This window comes from Leishmania donovani, chromosome 30, assembly GCF_000227135.1.
Source record: "Leishmania donovani BPK282A1 complete genome, chromosome 30".
Taxonomy (NCBI): Eukaryota; Euglenozoa; class Kinetoplastea; order Trypanosomatida; family Trypanosomatidae; genus Leishmania; species Leishmania donovani.
Window position 1 is genome coordinate 355,333 of NC_018257.1, and position 16,542 is coordinate 371,874.

The following is a 16,542-nucleotide window of genomic DNA, read 5'->3' on the forward strand; positions in this document are numbered from 1 at the left end:
ATGCTGTTGTGTCGGAGCGCACACGCGGTGAGCAGGCCTTCCCACGAGGGCATACTCACGTTGGCGCTCGCGGTGAGTGCCAGGCGGCATTGAAGTTCTCTGCCATGACCTGCAGCAGAGACAACGACACTGCAATCAAGAGGGCTCTAGCACACAATACCACGGCAGAGCCGTTGACTAACGCTAGGACAGCATCGTGGACGGCTCACAGCGCTGCACAGAGAGAGTCGGCTGATGTGGAGGCACGTATGAAGGCCATAACGGCGGCCATGACATCTTCGCCACTGCCGTTGCTGACTCACGTGTTGACTAGCGTACCCTCTGCGATCGCTTGCGTATCTTCGGCTACTCCTGTCACCTCCGCAGCGTGCGCCAGCGTGGGCACCGACACCGCCGCCTCGCGTGTCCCTCGCACTTCACCCTCTTCACCTCCAGTGGCCAGCAGCGATGACGCCACGCCGTGGTCCATGACGCTTCACACCGACGCCACGCGTGGGTCAGCGGCAGAAGCATACTGGGCTCCCTACGACGTCTATCTCGCTCTCTCGGCCCCGCTGCTGCGAGAGCGCGCCTTGCAAGACTTCGTTGCGACGCTGTGTTGTCCAATGACACCGTCGGCGGAGGGCCAGCCGCAACTAGTCAAGATTGACAGCGTCTTCTTTTTTCTTCTCCATGGCAACGCAGTGGCGCCGCTGATCGCCTCTGCTCCCGCGGTGGTGGCGCCGGTCTCGACGTTCCAGTCGCCCATGCAATCTTCGTCGTCGCTTCATTGGAGCGAGCACGGCTCCCGCAACAGCAAAGCCGAACTCATCGCCTTCCCTCTTTTCTGCGTCCTCGGCGCGAAGCTGTGCACCGTGTCGCGACGCACACGATCCATCTGCTCCATCCACACTCCGGAGGCTCCCATTGCAGCACGGCTCGCCACGCACCCGAATCAGCGCGGCGGCTATGGCAGCCACAGCCGCCACGGTAGTGACAGAGCTGACTTGACGTACCCTGCCGTCCAGCAAGATCTCGCGGCCAAGCCCTGCAGCGGCACCGAGGCGTCGCTACCTCGGCACGACGGCGGCAGAGACCATGTGCTTCTCCTCTTCGCCGAGCAGCTGATCAGCGGCCTTCCTGGCTTTCCTGTCGCGCTTCTGTACACGACAAGCCCGACCGGTGCTGTCGTCTCGGCGCCACCGGCGGAGGCTTCAGCCTTCTGGGACAGCTGGCACAAGACCCCGCGTGCTGTGCGCCGAAGCGTTGCGTACGAGCATATATGGAGCGTCGTGACACTGCCGAGGCTGGTGGCAATGCTGCAGCGTTGGGGCGTGGCCCCGGCGGTGGCGATGCGCCGGCTCTGCGTAGGGCTGCACTGCTCTTCTACCTCGCCGCTAGAGCCGCCAGGAAAGCCTCACCCGCTCCACGCCACGATGAATATTGCACATGGGCAAGGAGAGGAGGCGACGGCGGCGGCGGCGGCAGTGCCGGACACTGCGGGCGCTTTGCGTCGACCCCAGCTTCCTTTGGCAGAGCCCGACTCTTGCCTCGTGGAGAGTCCGCCTCCCATACCGACGGCCGCGCCCGCGCAGCCGGCGAGGGCGAGCGTCGTGGGGCCGCCACAGCACATCGTGGACAGCAGTAGTAGTGATGGTGCTGCGTGGGAGTCCTTGTCGTCGGACGCCGGCGTTGTGCCGCACAGAGGCATGAGCACGCCTGCGATGCGAGGGGCCGAAGTAGCTGTGCGGGCGCCGGCGACGCCGCTGGAGCGCAGAGGGCGTGTGACAGCTGGCGAGTTTGGCACCTGTGGCGTCACCACACCTCGTTCGCAAGACGAGCTGCTCAGCAGCGGTGAAAAGGGCGACGCAGGTGACCCAGTGCACCCGTACAACGCTTTAGGCGCGCCAGGCTCCGTCAACACGGGACCAGAAGACAACCGCGGCCTTTACGGCCAGGCGCACCTGTATTACACTTCTTCGTCGCCGCCACCACCGGCTGCCTCGTCAGTCAAGACGACTGCTGGTAGCGTCCTCTTTGTGCGGAGCGCCGTGTCGGGGAGGCCGCTGACGGAGAGCAGCACTCCCCTCTTCAACACCAGGCGCTTCCGATATCCGGATGTGCTGCATCCACCGTTGCGGTTGCGCCTGCACACTTCTTCGTTCCTGGAGCGCGCCAACGGCCCCGTCCGTGTGACGAGGGGTGCGGCGATGCTGCCCACGCCTCGCTGCTCAGGTGCACCGAAGCGCGTGACCGCTGTGCCAACCGACGCGCGCTACAGCGACAGTGGCGCGTTAGCGCATCCCTACGAGGTGCCGGCGTCAGATACAACGCGGCAGTCGGGGAACCGGCATCGGCGAAGGCACAGTGGCACAGGTAGCCGCCTCATCCATCAAGACGATCATCGTCGAGGCACGAATGTGCGCGACGCGCCAGCGGAGCTTGTTCATGCCTCCGGTGATGTCGAGCAGTTGGGAGACGTGCGGCAGGTCTCTGCCCGTCGAAGCTCAGTGGATGGCTTGACCGATCGCGGCAGAGTTTCCAGCCACGCAGCTGCGCCAGCGCTGACTCCGACGCCACCCACTCGCAATGGGAGTGGCTGTTGCCTTGGTGCCCGGCAGCGCACGGAGCATGTGAACAGGTACATGCAGGTCCTCATGAGCGCTGCGGCGCTCCGGCGCGCGAGCCCGTCGCCGACAGCGACTGATGATTTCCCGCAACAACAGCAGAACACAGCTCATCGATACAGCACCGGCGACCATCTCGCCGCGGCAGCAGGGGCGACTCCGTTGTGCGTCGCCAGCAGCAGTAGCGGTACTGGCAGCAACACAAAGGGCAGCCTGAATCGTAGTCGCGAGAGCGGAGACCGCGGCGAGGCCATGCCGCGGCGTGCGCCAGTGCCGCCACCGCCGCTCCAGCAGCATCAGCTGCACCTCCACCGATCCCCTCACGCGAACATCCTGCTTTGCCATCAGAGCAGCATGAGCACCCAGTCGAGCTTCACCTCAAGCTCCTTGACTGGTGGCGCTGTCTCCGTTGCACTCAGCGACCACGCGGCGAGCGTCACCGCAGAGCACGAAAACAAGCAACTGGGCGACGATGGCAATACCGATAGAAGAGCCGGGGCTGTCGCGGCGCCGTCGACGTTCGCCGGGGATTCTAAGATTCCCTCTATGACGACCTCGTCCGAAGGCTCGCTGGCTTCTGTGGCCGACGCCGCTGGCACGCTACCCACCGCGCAAGTCTCGCTGCACCCGGAAGCAGCGTCGTTGTGGAGCGTAAAGAATGCAAGGACGCACAATGCTGCCCGAAACGGCATAGAGGACTCGCTGTCGAAGCGCCTCACGCGCTCCCCGCTACGAAGCATCTTCACTGGGCTGCGGGCGTTGCTGCAGCTGGCCACTCCACCGTCGTCGATGCAGGCGCGCGGCTTTCCTCATCGCGACGCGAAGCCTGCGGGGCCACAGCTGTCGCCTTGTTCACCAGAGGACAGGGCTGTTCGGCCGTGTGTCCACGCGCCGCCAGAGCTGAGTAGCCCCCTGCTGACGTACTCTTCTCACCCCACGCTGTATGCCGCGGCAGACGTTGCGGCATCTCCACCCCCGTCCGATGTTCTTTCGCCGCCGGGGCAGCACTCACTGACACTGCGCGCATCATGCGAGCGGTCCGCGTCCTGTTTGGTCACCGCTTCATCGGAAGAGAACCTGTCGCCGCCGCTGAGGCACAACCGCGGCAGCGTCGTTAACCATTTCGCCGTCGCAGGCGCGTCTGCGAGGCCATGGGCGCTGCCGACGAGCGGCTTCTCTGCTATTAACGGTTGCACCGCCAAAGTGCGGCCCCTCAGCGCGAACGAGAGCGACCACGGTGCGGAGTGTCGACTCGTCTCCGAGCCCGCGATCTCGGTCGATCTGCAGCTTCACGCGGCGGCCCGTGAACACGCAGCCAACGCACAGGCTGTCACCGCGCCGGGGGCTGTCAGGCACGATGGCGCCACTGCAGTGGCCGCATCCACTGCTGCTCCACCGGTGTCTCCGGGCTGCCAGCCCTGTGCGGCTTCTTTGCACTTGAGTCGTCGCTTGGCTGATGCTCTTGTTGACTCCACCTTGCACGAAGGCGGCGGGTGGCCGTCTTTTCTGCCACTGTCCCTCTTGGGGCCCACTCTGGCCGTCGCGACGCAGTTTCCGGGTGACACAGGTGGCTTCAGGGCAGCCGTTCCAACACTCGCCAACTCCGAGTCTGGGCTCCTCTCGTGGTGGATTGACACCGCCGCGCTGTTGATGAACCTGTTGGCGTGCGTAGTGCAGGCGGTCGGGCGCGGCTACGTAGCCCGCCGTGACCTTCGGAGGCTTTTTCGGCGGCCGTCAAGTAGCCCCACCGAGCGTGCGGCCGTATCAATGACGATTGCCGCCGCAGCGCCGGCCGTGACGCGCTCGCCTCACCACACGCTAGTCACACGCGACCTATCGTTGTCCTCGTCTCCCACTGCTTCGGCGAGTGCGTCGCCTGTCCCTCCCATTGTTCACCATCACGGGGTGGCCACGCTGGCGGCCACCGCAGCCTTCAGCGCCGACCATTTTCCGGGGTCACATAGGCCCAGTGCATCGACGCAGATGGCGTCGTCGAGCCGGGTTTTGGCGATGCAGCCGCCGCAGGGCTGCCCACCGCCGCCGCAGACTGCGTTCTCGACTTCACTGACGTTCTCTATCAACGCCACCGTAGCGGAGGCGTCCACGACTCCCAGCGATGTCCACGTGTCGGCACGCGATGTCTCGCTGGTTGCGACGACGACGCCCAAGTCTTCATTGCAACGGCACAACGCCGCTTCGCAGACGTCGCCAAAGTCCAACAAGATCCCTACTTTCTCGTCTTTCGCCACTGACGCCACGCACTCCTCTCCCAAAAACCTCTCCAGCTTCTCTGGAGTGAGACTGAAGCAGCCCACCCGCTCCTTGGACACGGCCTCGCAGAAAAAAGTGCCGGCGCCGCCTCTGCGGCACCTGTTTGCCATGTGCGGCCTACAGAGCAGTTCCACCAGCGAGGACTCCGGCACCTGGGCACCTGCGCCGAGCGTCGAGGCGGCCGGTGACGCGGCCGCCTCGTCTGATGAAGACGACGCTGCTGCTGCTGCGGCGAACGCGAGTGCATGCCCGTCCATTGATGCAGCGACACTCTTGCTGGCCATATCCAAGTACACCATCTCCACTACGCCTGATGTTGTGCCACAGGGGCGGAGTAGCGACGCGAGCCGCGGCCACGAGCTACCGAGTCCGAGTACTCATGGTGACAACAACGCAGGTGGCGAACCGAGCGGCGGCGCAGCTGCACCGGCATGTCTTGTTGCCGGTGAGCCCCTGGGCTTGCTTGCCCAGCCGTCGTTGCTGCGTCTCGCCACGTCGCTGAAGCTGCAAAGCAGCACCGAGGACGCTGACACCACCGCCTTCCGCGAATCCACGGCGGAGTGGATGGGCATGATGCAGCAGCAACTTGCAGTCACCCCCAGCTGCACCGTTCCTTTCCTCGATCAGGCTGTTGCGAAAGGGCCGCCGGCGAGCACCCTAGGGAGTAGTAACTCGCAGGGGCCAATTTCGCCTGATGGGGCGCGGAGCTCGTCGTGCCGTCTGTCCTCGTCGGCTGATGAGTACGCTGCCCCCATGGTCGCGGAGTCTCTGTTGCAGCTGCAGCGCATTGGTCGCGGGTGTCTCATCAGGCGGCGGTGCGAACTGAGTTACCGGGAGCGACAAGAAAAGGCCCTTGACCTTCTTCACAAGCGGGCGTGTCAACACACGCCGGTGCTGTCGACATGTGCGACGTCGATGGAAGAGGATGGCATAGCCGACGGGTTTGGAGGTGGCAGCACTGCTGGAGGGGCTGCGGCTGCGCTGAGCGGCATCACGGGCCTGCGCTTGGCCTCCTCCTCGTACCAGACGAGCGATCGGACACGTTTGACGGGTTCGCTGCCGCAGAGCACGCCGTCACTGCCTGGGGCCAGTCGGCCGCTCGTGACGCTGATGGCAGGGCAACGGCGCCTTAGCCCAGTCAACGGCCGACATTTCACAGACCTTGCGCACCCCGCCTCCCTGCTTTCGCAGGCAGAACCAAACCTCTCTGGGTCTGAGGGCGTTGTGGGCATCGTTGGCGACAGTGCCCAGCTGGCAGACGATCGCAGCACCGCTGTCACGTTTCGCGGCAAGACGAACACGATGGCTGTGCCCTCCGACAGCGGAAAGTACATTGCTTCGCCAGCCTTTGTGTCTTCCAAGCGGAGGCCCAGCGTGTTGTTCACCGATGCGCCGCCGCACATGCCCAGCTCGGGGTCACTGAGTGAGCCGAGAGGGGCAGCTGCTGGTGGCACTGAGGACGGGACTGCGGCAGCAAGTGGGAGTGTCCAGGAAGCGGGAGCGACTCAGGCGCATCGTGGAAGCCTTCCCTCATCTGCTCCCCCTCCTGCCGCCGTCAAGGCGGCTGACACTGACAGAGGCGATGACGACGCTGCTGTGGAGTCTCCTCTTGTACCGTCGCCGACGGTTGTGCTTCCCAGCTCGTCTGCAGCCGTGCCAGTGGAAACCAACGACTCTGCGAGGAAAGCACAGCCTCCCACCGGCAGAGCACCTTCGCCGCCACGACCGTCGTTGCTGTCGCCACCGTCGCTGCGTGTGCCCTTCTCACGAGATTCCTACTTGTCCTCAGCGAATCCTGTTACAATGAAGACGCCCGTTTCTGCTGCTGCGGCTGTTGTTCCAGTGACAAGCGCGGTCGGTACGTCGATCTCTGCTACCATGAGCGACAGCAGCTCCAGGCAAGCATCGCGCAGCGAGGGGGCCTACTCGATGCGGTCGCCATATCGCAGTCCGTCGTCACCGTTCACTGTACAGGGCTCACCGCATACCGACATGGTCGGTGCTGCGGTGGACAGCAACGATGCCAGCTGTTGCCCTCTTCCGCGACGACGCTTTCTCATCGCTGTGCCTAGGGCAGAGCTCTCTCCGATGGAGGGCTCCATCGTCGCCACAAGCGGCCGCAGTGCTCGTTCCCTCAACAGCATAAACTCCCTCCCTTTCAATTGCAGCACCACTGCGAACACCACGAGCGTCACCGCACAGATCTTCAGCACTTCTCTGCCGGAGGGCATGACCCCAGAGCTGTGGGTGCTGGACGGCGTCGAGGAGGCCGCCATGTCCTCTTCAGTCTCGGATGGCAGCGATGACGACGACGCCGATGACAACGAGGGCGACGCTTTCAAGGCAGATCTCATCCATGTCGAGGGCGGCGCTGAGCCGGCGTGCTTCGTCGCTGCGGCACAGGTTCTAGGGCGCGAAGCGGCTCCGCCGTTAATGTCGAAAGCGCTGCTGCTACTCCAGCGGATCGGACGTGGCTACCTGTGCCGCCGGCACCAGCACTTCCTGTTCATGGTGTCTATCTCGTGGACGGAGATTGCGCTGATGCGGCGGGTGGCGCTCGGCTTTCTGGCGCGACGGCGCACGGGCTTAGACTTCTTCGTGCACCGTGAGGCAAACCGTCAAATGGCGTACTGGGAGCTGCGCCATCGATCTGCCGTGCTGATGCAGAGCGTCGTGCGCGGCTTCAATGCACGCCAGCGGGTGAAGAGGCTGCAGAGGCGGGTGTGCACGCGCATTGAGCTACGCACCGCCCTCGAGCAGCAAAACACAGATGAGTGAGTGCCTTCAAACGAAATGACAGCGAAAGGCGAAAGAGGGCGCGCTCCGGAGAAGCCCACGCTCCGTATCGAGGAGGGCGTGAGCGAACGCTGTGGCGAGCGCCATCTCAACGCCCATGACCAAGGGGCGCCTTGGTCCCCCCTCCCCCCAAGAGGGTGGCGCTGATCGAGCGCGCAAGGATGCGGGCCGACTTTGTGCGCTTCGCTAATCTTTTTTTTTTTGCTATGTGTGTGTCTGTGCCATCGTATGCCCCTGACGATGCCGGCCACCTCAGTGCGTGGCATCAGGGGCCCGTGCCCCCACACCCTTTGCGGGGAAGCCGAAAGCCCTCAGCCTGGCCTCGGGCACGGCGGCGGACTCTCGATGTCGGCGGGCAGGCGCGCACTGGCGGTGTGCCGGAGAGACTTGCGGTCGAGACGACGTTTGTCTCGGATTGCTGTGAATCGCGTCGACGATTCAGCAAAAAATATGCGTCCACCTACCGCCTCTCTGCGTTAGCTTCGTTGCGGTGATGCCGAGCGTCATCCTGGTCCTGGCCTGCGCTGTATGCAGTGACGTTGCAGTGGGCTGAGCGACACTCAGCGATGTTGGTTGGCCTGGTTCCTGGACGTGACCGTGATGCACCAGAGGCAGGCGAGCTGTGATTGTGTATGCGCCTACACTTGTTGACTTGTTTGTGGTAGAATGACACGTTAACAGCGCCGCCTCATTCCCCCTCCCCTACCCCCAAAACGAATTTGCCGTCAGACTCTCGAGGGACGAAGCTCATAAGCGCCCCCCCGCCCCCCTGTGTGCTGCAGGTAGTGAATGTGCCCGCTAACGTAGGCCGCCCGTGATCTCTCGGCTCTGTTGTCGTTGCGTAGTGCGCAAGCAGTCACCAGCGCGTTTGTATGAGCGTGCTGGATGAGATGCACACTATCAAAACGTGGCGGAGCCAGTGGGATGGCACATGACCATCGACGCACACGCGTGTGCCTCTTGTAGATGTCTCGCGGTGCGCTGCTGCTGCTTTTCATTTGTAGAGAAACAAGACCGACTGCAGAAAACTCAAAGTTGGGGGATCGAAAAGAAAAAAAGTGTGGAGGCGGTGCGCAAGGGTGTACTCTGACAGCAGCGCGGGCGGCAGCAGCTGTCTCCACTCTGATACCTCATTGCTTCTCCTGCCATTCATTCATACTCGTGCGACTTACCACGCGGCGTGCTGCGAGCGGGGCGGGGATGCACAAGTGGAGGAGAGGGCGGCTTGCGCCAGTTCTCCGTCCCTGGCAATACATTCCAGCGTTCATGTCTCGGTATGTGATGCTCATACGCGCGCGCACGCTCCTCTCCGCTCTCAGCCACCTCCTCTTCATCTTCCGTCTCTCCACGCCTCGCGACCTTTTCTTTACAACTCCCCCGCACCCATCTACCTTCTCCCTCAGTTTCTCACTGCTGCTGCTACTGCTGCTCTTACCATTGCCGCCACTCGCACGTTTCAGTGCATGTGTAGCCACCCTTTTCTTTGCTTTTCGAATTTTGCCCCCCCCCCCCGACGCCCGCTTCCGCTCCGCAACTGCGTCGGCCAGGCGGGACCAAAACGGTGACGAGTCAGATTGACGCGCGAGAGGAGAGCGAGGGCGGTCCAGCTTGGCGGCGCTATACGGCGCACACCCCGTACACGCGCCACACCGACATCTGCCCCTTGCTTTGCCGCCGACCTATACATACTCCCATTCATTTCCTATACACACATACGTGCGCCGACACCCACATAAGGAAACAACCGCTCGCGCACGACGCATAGGTCATCGTGCACATCACTATCTTTTCACTACCGCTGCTGCCCTCGACCCCTTACCCTCCCGGCTGACAAGAGCACAGGGGTGGCGAAGCAGCGCCGAGAGAGAGGGAGGAGGCGGCCCAACGAGGCTGACGCTGTGGAGGGCGCCCTTTCACTGCAGCCTAGAGGACACTTCTCCCCGACTCACACGAGCACAACCCACATTTCGCTCTACAAGGGAACATGCAGCGAGCGGGCGCGAGGGCAGCGATCATATCAGCGGCACCGTAATCTCCTTCCTCCCTCGCTGACGGACCGAAAACCCCCTCCCTCGTCGTTCCCATTCCACCTCGCCATCCACCCCGGCGGCGTCTTCGCCCTCGCCCTCTTGGCCGCATCACCACCATCACGGGCACTGACAACAGCCGAGGCCAGGCAAAAGCGGGGGCTTATTTTCTCCCGTGCTCCGGGACGGCAGGAGCGCTTTGGCGCGGACTTCATGTTGCCCGCAGCGGTGCTTCTCAAGGAGCAGTCCCCACACAGCTCCACGACGAACGGTTCCTCGCGGCACGCGCACAACAAGTCCTCGGCGGCGACCGCTCTGGCTACCGGCGCTACTAATGCCGTTTCAAGCGGGGTAACGAGAACTTCACCGCCATTGCTGGTGAGCAGCTCCGGCACTGGCGGTGTCAGTGGTGGCTCTTCGCCGCACACTGGCTGCGTGCGTTGGTGCATGAATGTCGCCTTGCAGTCCTTCACCGGCGAGCCCTGGGCGGTGATGCTGCAGCCGGCCGCCGAGGACGACTTTGTGCTCAACGGGTCATTTCACGGCAGCCCCGCCGACTCCTCCATCACCCCACCTTCCTTGACCCTCCTCCACCCAGCCTGCACCACGACGAGCGCGGCCGCCAACAGCATCTGCCAGCAGTCTCTGCAGGGGAAGGGACCCTCTAACGGAACGCCGCATGGGAGCGGCAGCAGTGGTAATTCTCCGGTGCACAGTCCCATGGGCACGCGCATGAGCTCCTCCATGCTGCGCAGTGGATTACAGCTGGTGGCGATCGACTATAGCAATCCTCAGCCGCAGTACCCCGGCGGCCCGGTGCTGGACGCTGCCGCCTTCAGCTACGATCCATTGAGCGAAGAGAGCGCCGCGCTGCATCAGTGCGTCTCGGCTGTGAACAGCCCGCCAGTGACGTACGGCGTTGACGATCTGCTGGGCCGCATTACCAATGTGGAGTTCATTGCCGCGGGGGGCAGTCCGGAGGAGGCTGCGGCCGGAGCGCCGATGCACTACAGACTGGCATCCTCCCTGGAGCCGATGTTGAATGCCACGCTGAACCCAGCCATCACCGCCGTTGTAGACCACTGCCTCAGCTCGATTGTGCTTGTGTACGGCGCAACGCAGGAGATGAAGCAAATGGGCCTGATTGGCACCCCGGAGGAGTGCGGGTTGCTGCCGCATGGCATTCGCACCCTAATGGAGCGCTTGCTCGACCGCAAGGAGCACCAGCTATCAAAGGCGGCGAGTTTAAACTGCACCGCAAAGCCGACCGGTGACCGGGCTGCGGCAGCGTCAGACAGCGTTGGCTCCGACGCCTCGCCGTCAGCCCCACCCCGTGCGGCGGGAAGCGTGTCGCCACCGTTCGGCGGCGGAGACGACGCTGTCTCGGACAGCGACCACACCGAAGCCGTGCACAGTCGCTCGGCCACTTCGCACACGCACAGTTTCGTTTTCCCGTCTATCGGTTCCCGGCACCACCGATTTGTGCGTATGGAGGCGACTTTCATCGCCTTCGACTCGACCAGCGTGGTGGACTTGCTGGACCTATCTAACAAGCACGCGGAGCTCGTGCTGAAGCTTGCGCCTCCGCCGACACCGTCTGCGTTCGAGGAGATGACATGCGATGTGAGCGCGGCAGCCAGTACGTCTCCCACGACGGACTCGTTCGTGCTCAACGCGCAAGCGATGCCGGTTGAGAACGCGAACGACGCCCTCTCTGCGCTCGACATCGGCCTGGACAACCTCACACGGGCGTTGGAACTGCCCCTCTTGCAGTCAGAGTCGGGCTCGTCCTTGCTCTTTTCGCTCACGGCCTTTACCGACACGTGTCGGTGCGCGACGATGCACATGCTGTGCCTTGCCGAAGACCCGGCTGCGCAGGCCTGGCTGGTGTCGACTGTGCAGGCCCGCAGTCAGGCGATTCCGCTCGGTGAGGAGCAGAGCTGGGCGTCCATCCAGAATACGCCGATGCCGCCGCCACTGCACCACCACGCCGCCACGATGCTTGTGCCGGCGCTCTGCTTCGGCAATATGTTCACCTCCGTTCTCATATGTGTGTACAACTCCATCACAGCGCTTAGCCGGCTAAACCGTGACTTGACGTTAGCGGTGACAGGATATCGCATGCGCACCATCCCGCGCGTGACGCTGGCGAGCTCAAGGCGCGGGCTGAAGAAGCTGCCGCCGAGCTGGGAGGAGCACTTCACAAACGACGGCCGACGCTACTTTATCGACACCTCCACGCAGACAACCACTTGGAAGGACCCGCGCTTTACCTATCCGCATTGCTCATCTCGCTCCGGCGGCTTGACAGGCAACAACCCAAGTGGAAGCGGCACTGGCGCCGACAGCGGCAGGTCGAGTCGCAGCGGCAGCCCTCACCACCGACCCAGTCGCATCAGCCTCGGCCCAGGCGACAAAGATTTCTTGATGAGCCGCCTTCAGCAGGAGATGCACGGCGGCAGCCCTAGTGCCACGGGCAGCACCGGCACCACTCAGCAGCCCGCAGCGTGTGCGGGGAGGCTGCCCGCGCTAGGTGCCCCCGCTTCAGGCGCGGATTCCCTTGACATCGGCATCATTGTCGTGGACACGATGTGTCGTCCACGCGTGCTGATCCACTCACGGAATCCGCAGTTTGCCTTGCAGTATGACGAGCAGGAGGAGGTGCTGCGTGCGAAGCGACGAGAGTTGGAGGAGGCGAGGGTGGAGCTGCAGCGGAAGGCGAAGGCGGCAGCTGTGCTAGGCGAGGCCGCGGGGGAGGCACAGGACGCCGGGCCGGCAAGCGTGCCGGATACGGCCAAGCCGCGGGAAGCCGTGCAACCCATTGTTGATCGGGCTGCGCCAACCCAGGCCGTGGACTTGGCCCACTCTTCTCCAACGCCAGCGAAGGGGGTGGTTGGGCTGGACGACGTTGACGACGAGGAGATATCAGCGTTATGCCACAGAAACTCGGTCAAAATCGAAGACTTCATGTTCGAGGACGATAGCGACGAGGGTGGCGAAGATGACGAGGCGAGCGACACCGAGCAGATTTCAACACCCGAGTCCGCCTTCAAGGCGGGTGGAGTCGCGATATCACAAAGCTGCACAGCCTCCAGCGCCGAGGCGCGCTTCTACGCCAACGTGCTGCAGGAGCAGGCTGCCGGCGTCGGCGAGGTGAGTGCTTCGAGCACCGTGTCATCCACGGAGACCTCCGTGGCCGTATCACCGGTGATCAAGAGTGCTGCCGCGCCGGGAAGCAGCAGCAACATCGCAGCTGCTGCATCTGATGAGCAAAGTTCTAGCGTCATCAGCGATGCCCCGCACGGTGGCACCACGATGGCAGCGGCCCCGCCCGAGGTGCAGGACCTGGAGTCGCTGGTTGACGAGTTTACCGCCTTCTACAGAAGAGCGTTTGAGCTGCAACAGCGCGTTGCGGAGCTTGAGGCGGAGCTGAAGAGGCCGAAGTCGACTGCTCGTTCGTCGTCGCCGTTGTCGTTGCCAGTGGCAGCAGAAGCCTCGGACGCCGGTGTGCATGAGTTGGTGCATCAGATGCTCAAGGCGGTGGAGCTGTCGCCATCAGCTGAGGTGCGCGCTGCACTTACGCCGATGCTGACAAACGCCGCGTCCACCGCGCCGGCAACGGCCACAGCTTCGGTGGTGCTGCAGGCATTTCACGAAGCTCTGCGAATTGCAGCGCAGACCAACCGTGCGGGAGGAAGAGCGAACGCTGCTCCAAAACAATAAAAAAAAGGTGGACCCAATCAGAGAAGCAGGCCGAGGAGCGTGTATGCGCACTTTTATGTGTGCGCAAACATATATATGTGTATGTGTGTATATGCGTGTAAGGGTGCCGTGCTGTGTGTTGGCGTTTGAAGAAAAAGGAACGTGCGTGTGTGCTCGTGTGTGGCGAACCCCTCACCCACATCGCTGTCTCTCCAGTCTGCATCTCTTGCATTTCCATGATATATATATATATGTATTACCATGTTTGCATTGTTTTTTCGTCTGATGAGTGGGCGGCGATTTTACGCTGTCTTTGCGGGACGCTTGATCGATGGTGTTATGCGTTTGTGTGCCTGTATACATATATATGTGTGTGTGTGTGACGTGCGGTGCCGTCATTCCCCTTCGGATTTGTGTGCTGACCTGCTTTGTTGCCATTCTGTTGTGTGCTCTCAATCAGTTCGTAGCTTGCACTTCATGTATCTTACTCTCTGGATCCTAACCCATATGTTTGGCGTACCGGTTCGTGCGGGGTGGTGGCGGTGGGGGGGGGCGGGGATCAGTTGACGGGTGTATCGCTGTGCGAGCGTGTGTGCGTGTGTGACCAGAGATGTAACCATCGATGCCTACGAACAGTTGAATGAGGAGAAATACAGGGCGCATGATCGAGGTGGAGAGAAGTCGCGCGGGTGCTGGCCGAGGTTCTGCCCGGCCACCGAAAAAGAGAAAAGAGTATTCATTTCCCCCGCCTTTTCCCCCTCGCTCATATGTGCATGGGCGCATAAATCAGTTATCCTTCTGCTTTCTAACACCCGCCCCGCTCCCCTGACTCACTGACACACACACACATACACAGACAGATACATTTTTTTTATTTTGTTTCTTCACCTTCATCAATAAACAAACAAGAAATTCGAGAAAACGCGATAAATTCCAAAACGCAAACCCTATTTCGTCAGGTACACGCTTAAAACTCAGGCCAACTTGCAAACTTTAACCCCCCTCCCCCCCAAATTGAATAACGACACAGAAATGGTGCGACCAAAACGTGAAAACAAAAAAGTGGCGGCGAACACTGCCGCTTCTGCAGGCAGGCCGTGGGTGCGGTCGTTGGCTCTTTCATTATCGATTTGTCTGTGTGCTGTGGAGAGAGAAACTGCTTGTAGGCCAGCTGTTAACGCCGACCTGTGAGCAAGCGAATCGGCACATCGATAAGCACCGCAAACCTCTTGTTTCGGTAGTTTTTCGTCGTGCTCTGGAGTTTACATCACAGAGCAGATGCCCTTGCGCTGAAAGGGGGCTACAGTGCATTTTTCGAAGACAAGGGTGAGAGGGCAGCAAGCAACTGACGGCACAGTGCTCATCTTCTCTCTTGCCTTCAGGCTCCGTGGCTGACTGGCGACCATCGCAGCAGCAGCCATCCACGCTGGCATTGATTTCTACGGGCTCATCATCATCCTTTTGGGTTCCCTTCCTTTTTCTTTGGACTCCTCGCTCTCGTTTGGTGGTTGGGGCAGTATTATGACGCGGTAGCAATAGCGGATCCTCCTGTCTCCCCTTCCCCGCTCACTCCTTCTCTCCTGTACACTCCGCACCACACAGGGCAACGCTCGGGCGTGCATGTTTGTCACTGCTCTTCCCTGTGCCTGGTGGTTGAAGAGGTGTGCGAGCGCATGAGCGGGTACGCGTGTGAGTGGGTATAGGTGTGTGTTCGCGCAGAGACTGACCTCTCGTAACTCGTACCCGAAAAGCCTTCCTCCTCCACCACACCCCACCCGGTAACCCTACTTCCTTACAAGCTCCAAACTAAAATCGACAGTCCCGAGCTGCATTCCAAGGCGTACAAGCGCCGCGACGACAGCAGGGCTTGTTTACTCTCTCGGCTTCTCTGCTCTGCATTCCCCCTGTCTGTTCTTTCCACCCTTTCGTACTGGAAAAACATGAACATGCAGGGACTCTCGAAGGATCTGCAGCTGTACATCAGCGGTCATCGCGGCCGCCCAGCACTCATCTACGAGCCGAGGACGAGCCTTGTCGAGCCCTCCCTTCTGCAACTGTTCGAGGCGTGCAACTGCGACGCGGAAACGACAGCCTTTCTTATCCGCTCCCGAAACATGAGCGTGTGGAAGCTGATGTTGGCGGACTTCCTCTCTGTCTTTCTTTCGCGCACCACCGCGCAAGGCATGGCCGGACGTGGTATGATGTTCGTGTACTCGACGGAGCAGATCCGGCGCTTGCTGCGACCGCCGCAAGCGCCACTCGTGTCCCCGCTGCCACCGGACTTCCAGTTCGATAGCCTCCTCGACATCGGCGCCGGCGATGGCGGCGTGACGGCAAATATCGCCCCTCTATTCAAGAAGGTGTACGTGACGGAGTTTTCGGCATCGATGCGGTGGCGGCTGCGTCGCCGCGGCTACGAGGTGCTGCCGCATGATGACCCCTTTCACATGAACACTGCGGAGAGGCTGCTGGACCGCCGCTACTTTGATGTGATCGCGTGCAACAACGTGCTCGACCGCGCTGACATGCCAGAGACACTCCTGCGGGAGATGCGGGACTCGCTCAAGCCTAACGGCCTCCTGGTGCTCGCAGTCGTTCTGCCATGGTGCCCGTTCGTCGAGGACGGCCCGCGGCAGAAGAGGCCCAGCGAGATTCTCCCAATGCAGGGCGGGGAGTGCTGCCGCGGTGCCTCCTTCGAGCAGTCCATGTCGAAGTTGGTCGAGAACGTGCTGGTGCCAATGGGCTTCGAGGTCGTTCGCTGGACCAGGCTCCCCTACCTATGTGAGGGCAACCTCCGCATCGAGTATGCAGTGCTAAACGACGCCGTGTTTATCCTGCGTAAGAGAGGTGATGTCGAGAGCCGTGCGTAGTCTTTGCCCTTGCTCCCTCTCCTTTCTCTCCCCTGTACTCACGCCCCCTCTCTGATTCGTAGGATGCACAGCGCGAGAGCGGCGGTGACATCCTTGCTTCAACGCCTCTGTGTGCCCCCTGCCGGTGCGTTTTTCTTTTTTTCTCTGCTCTTCTCCTTTCGCTGGCCCGGATGACGCGGGGAGGGAGGGAGGAAGGGGGCCACACACCGCTCAGTGCGTCGCATCGTCAGGGTCCCGCACGACCCACCATTGCGGGGCGACGCCGAGCAG

At 62.0% G+C, this 16,542-nt stretch overlaps 3 protein-coding genes across 3 annotated transcripts; all 3 read left to right on the forward strand.

Annotated features, from left to right (window-relative positions):
* Window positions 1-104: 104 nt before the first annotated feature.
* Window positions 105-7,655, forward strand: LDBPK_301140 (hypothetical protein, unknown function; the record flags this gene model as incomplete). Its single annotated transcript, XM_003862779.1, has 1 exon — window positions 105-7,655. One exon carries the CDS (start codon window positions 105-107, stop codon window positions 7,653-7,655), a length of 7,551 nt encoding a protein of 2,516 aa, XP_003862827.1.
* A 2,777-nt stretch (window positions 7,656-10,432) lies between these two features.
* Window positions 10,433-13,423, forward strand: LDBPK_301150 (hypothetical protein, conserved; the record flags this gene model as incomplete). The annotated part of the gene is made up of 1 exon (XM_003862780.1): window positions 10,433-13,423. One exon carries the CDS (start codon window positions 10,433-10,435, stop codon window positions 13,421-13,423), a length of 2,991 nt encoding a protein of 996 aa, XP_003862828.1.
* A 1,925-nt stretch (window positions 13,424-15,348) lies between these two features.
* LDBPK_301160 (DREV methyltransferase, putative) lies at window positions 15,349-16,272 on the forward strand (the record flags this gene model as incomplete). Its single annotated transcript, XM_003862781.1, has 1 exon — window positions 15,349-16,272. The coding sequence occupies one exon, from the start codon at window positions 15,349-15,351 to the stop codon at window positions 16,270-16,272; it is 924 nt and encodes a 307-aa protein (XP_003862829.1).
* Window positions 16,273-16,542: the final 270 nt, after the last annotated feature.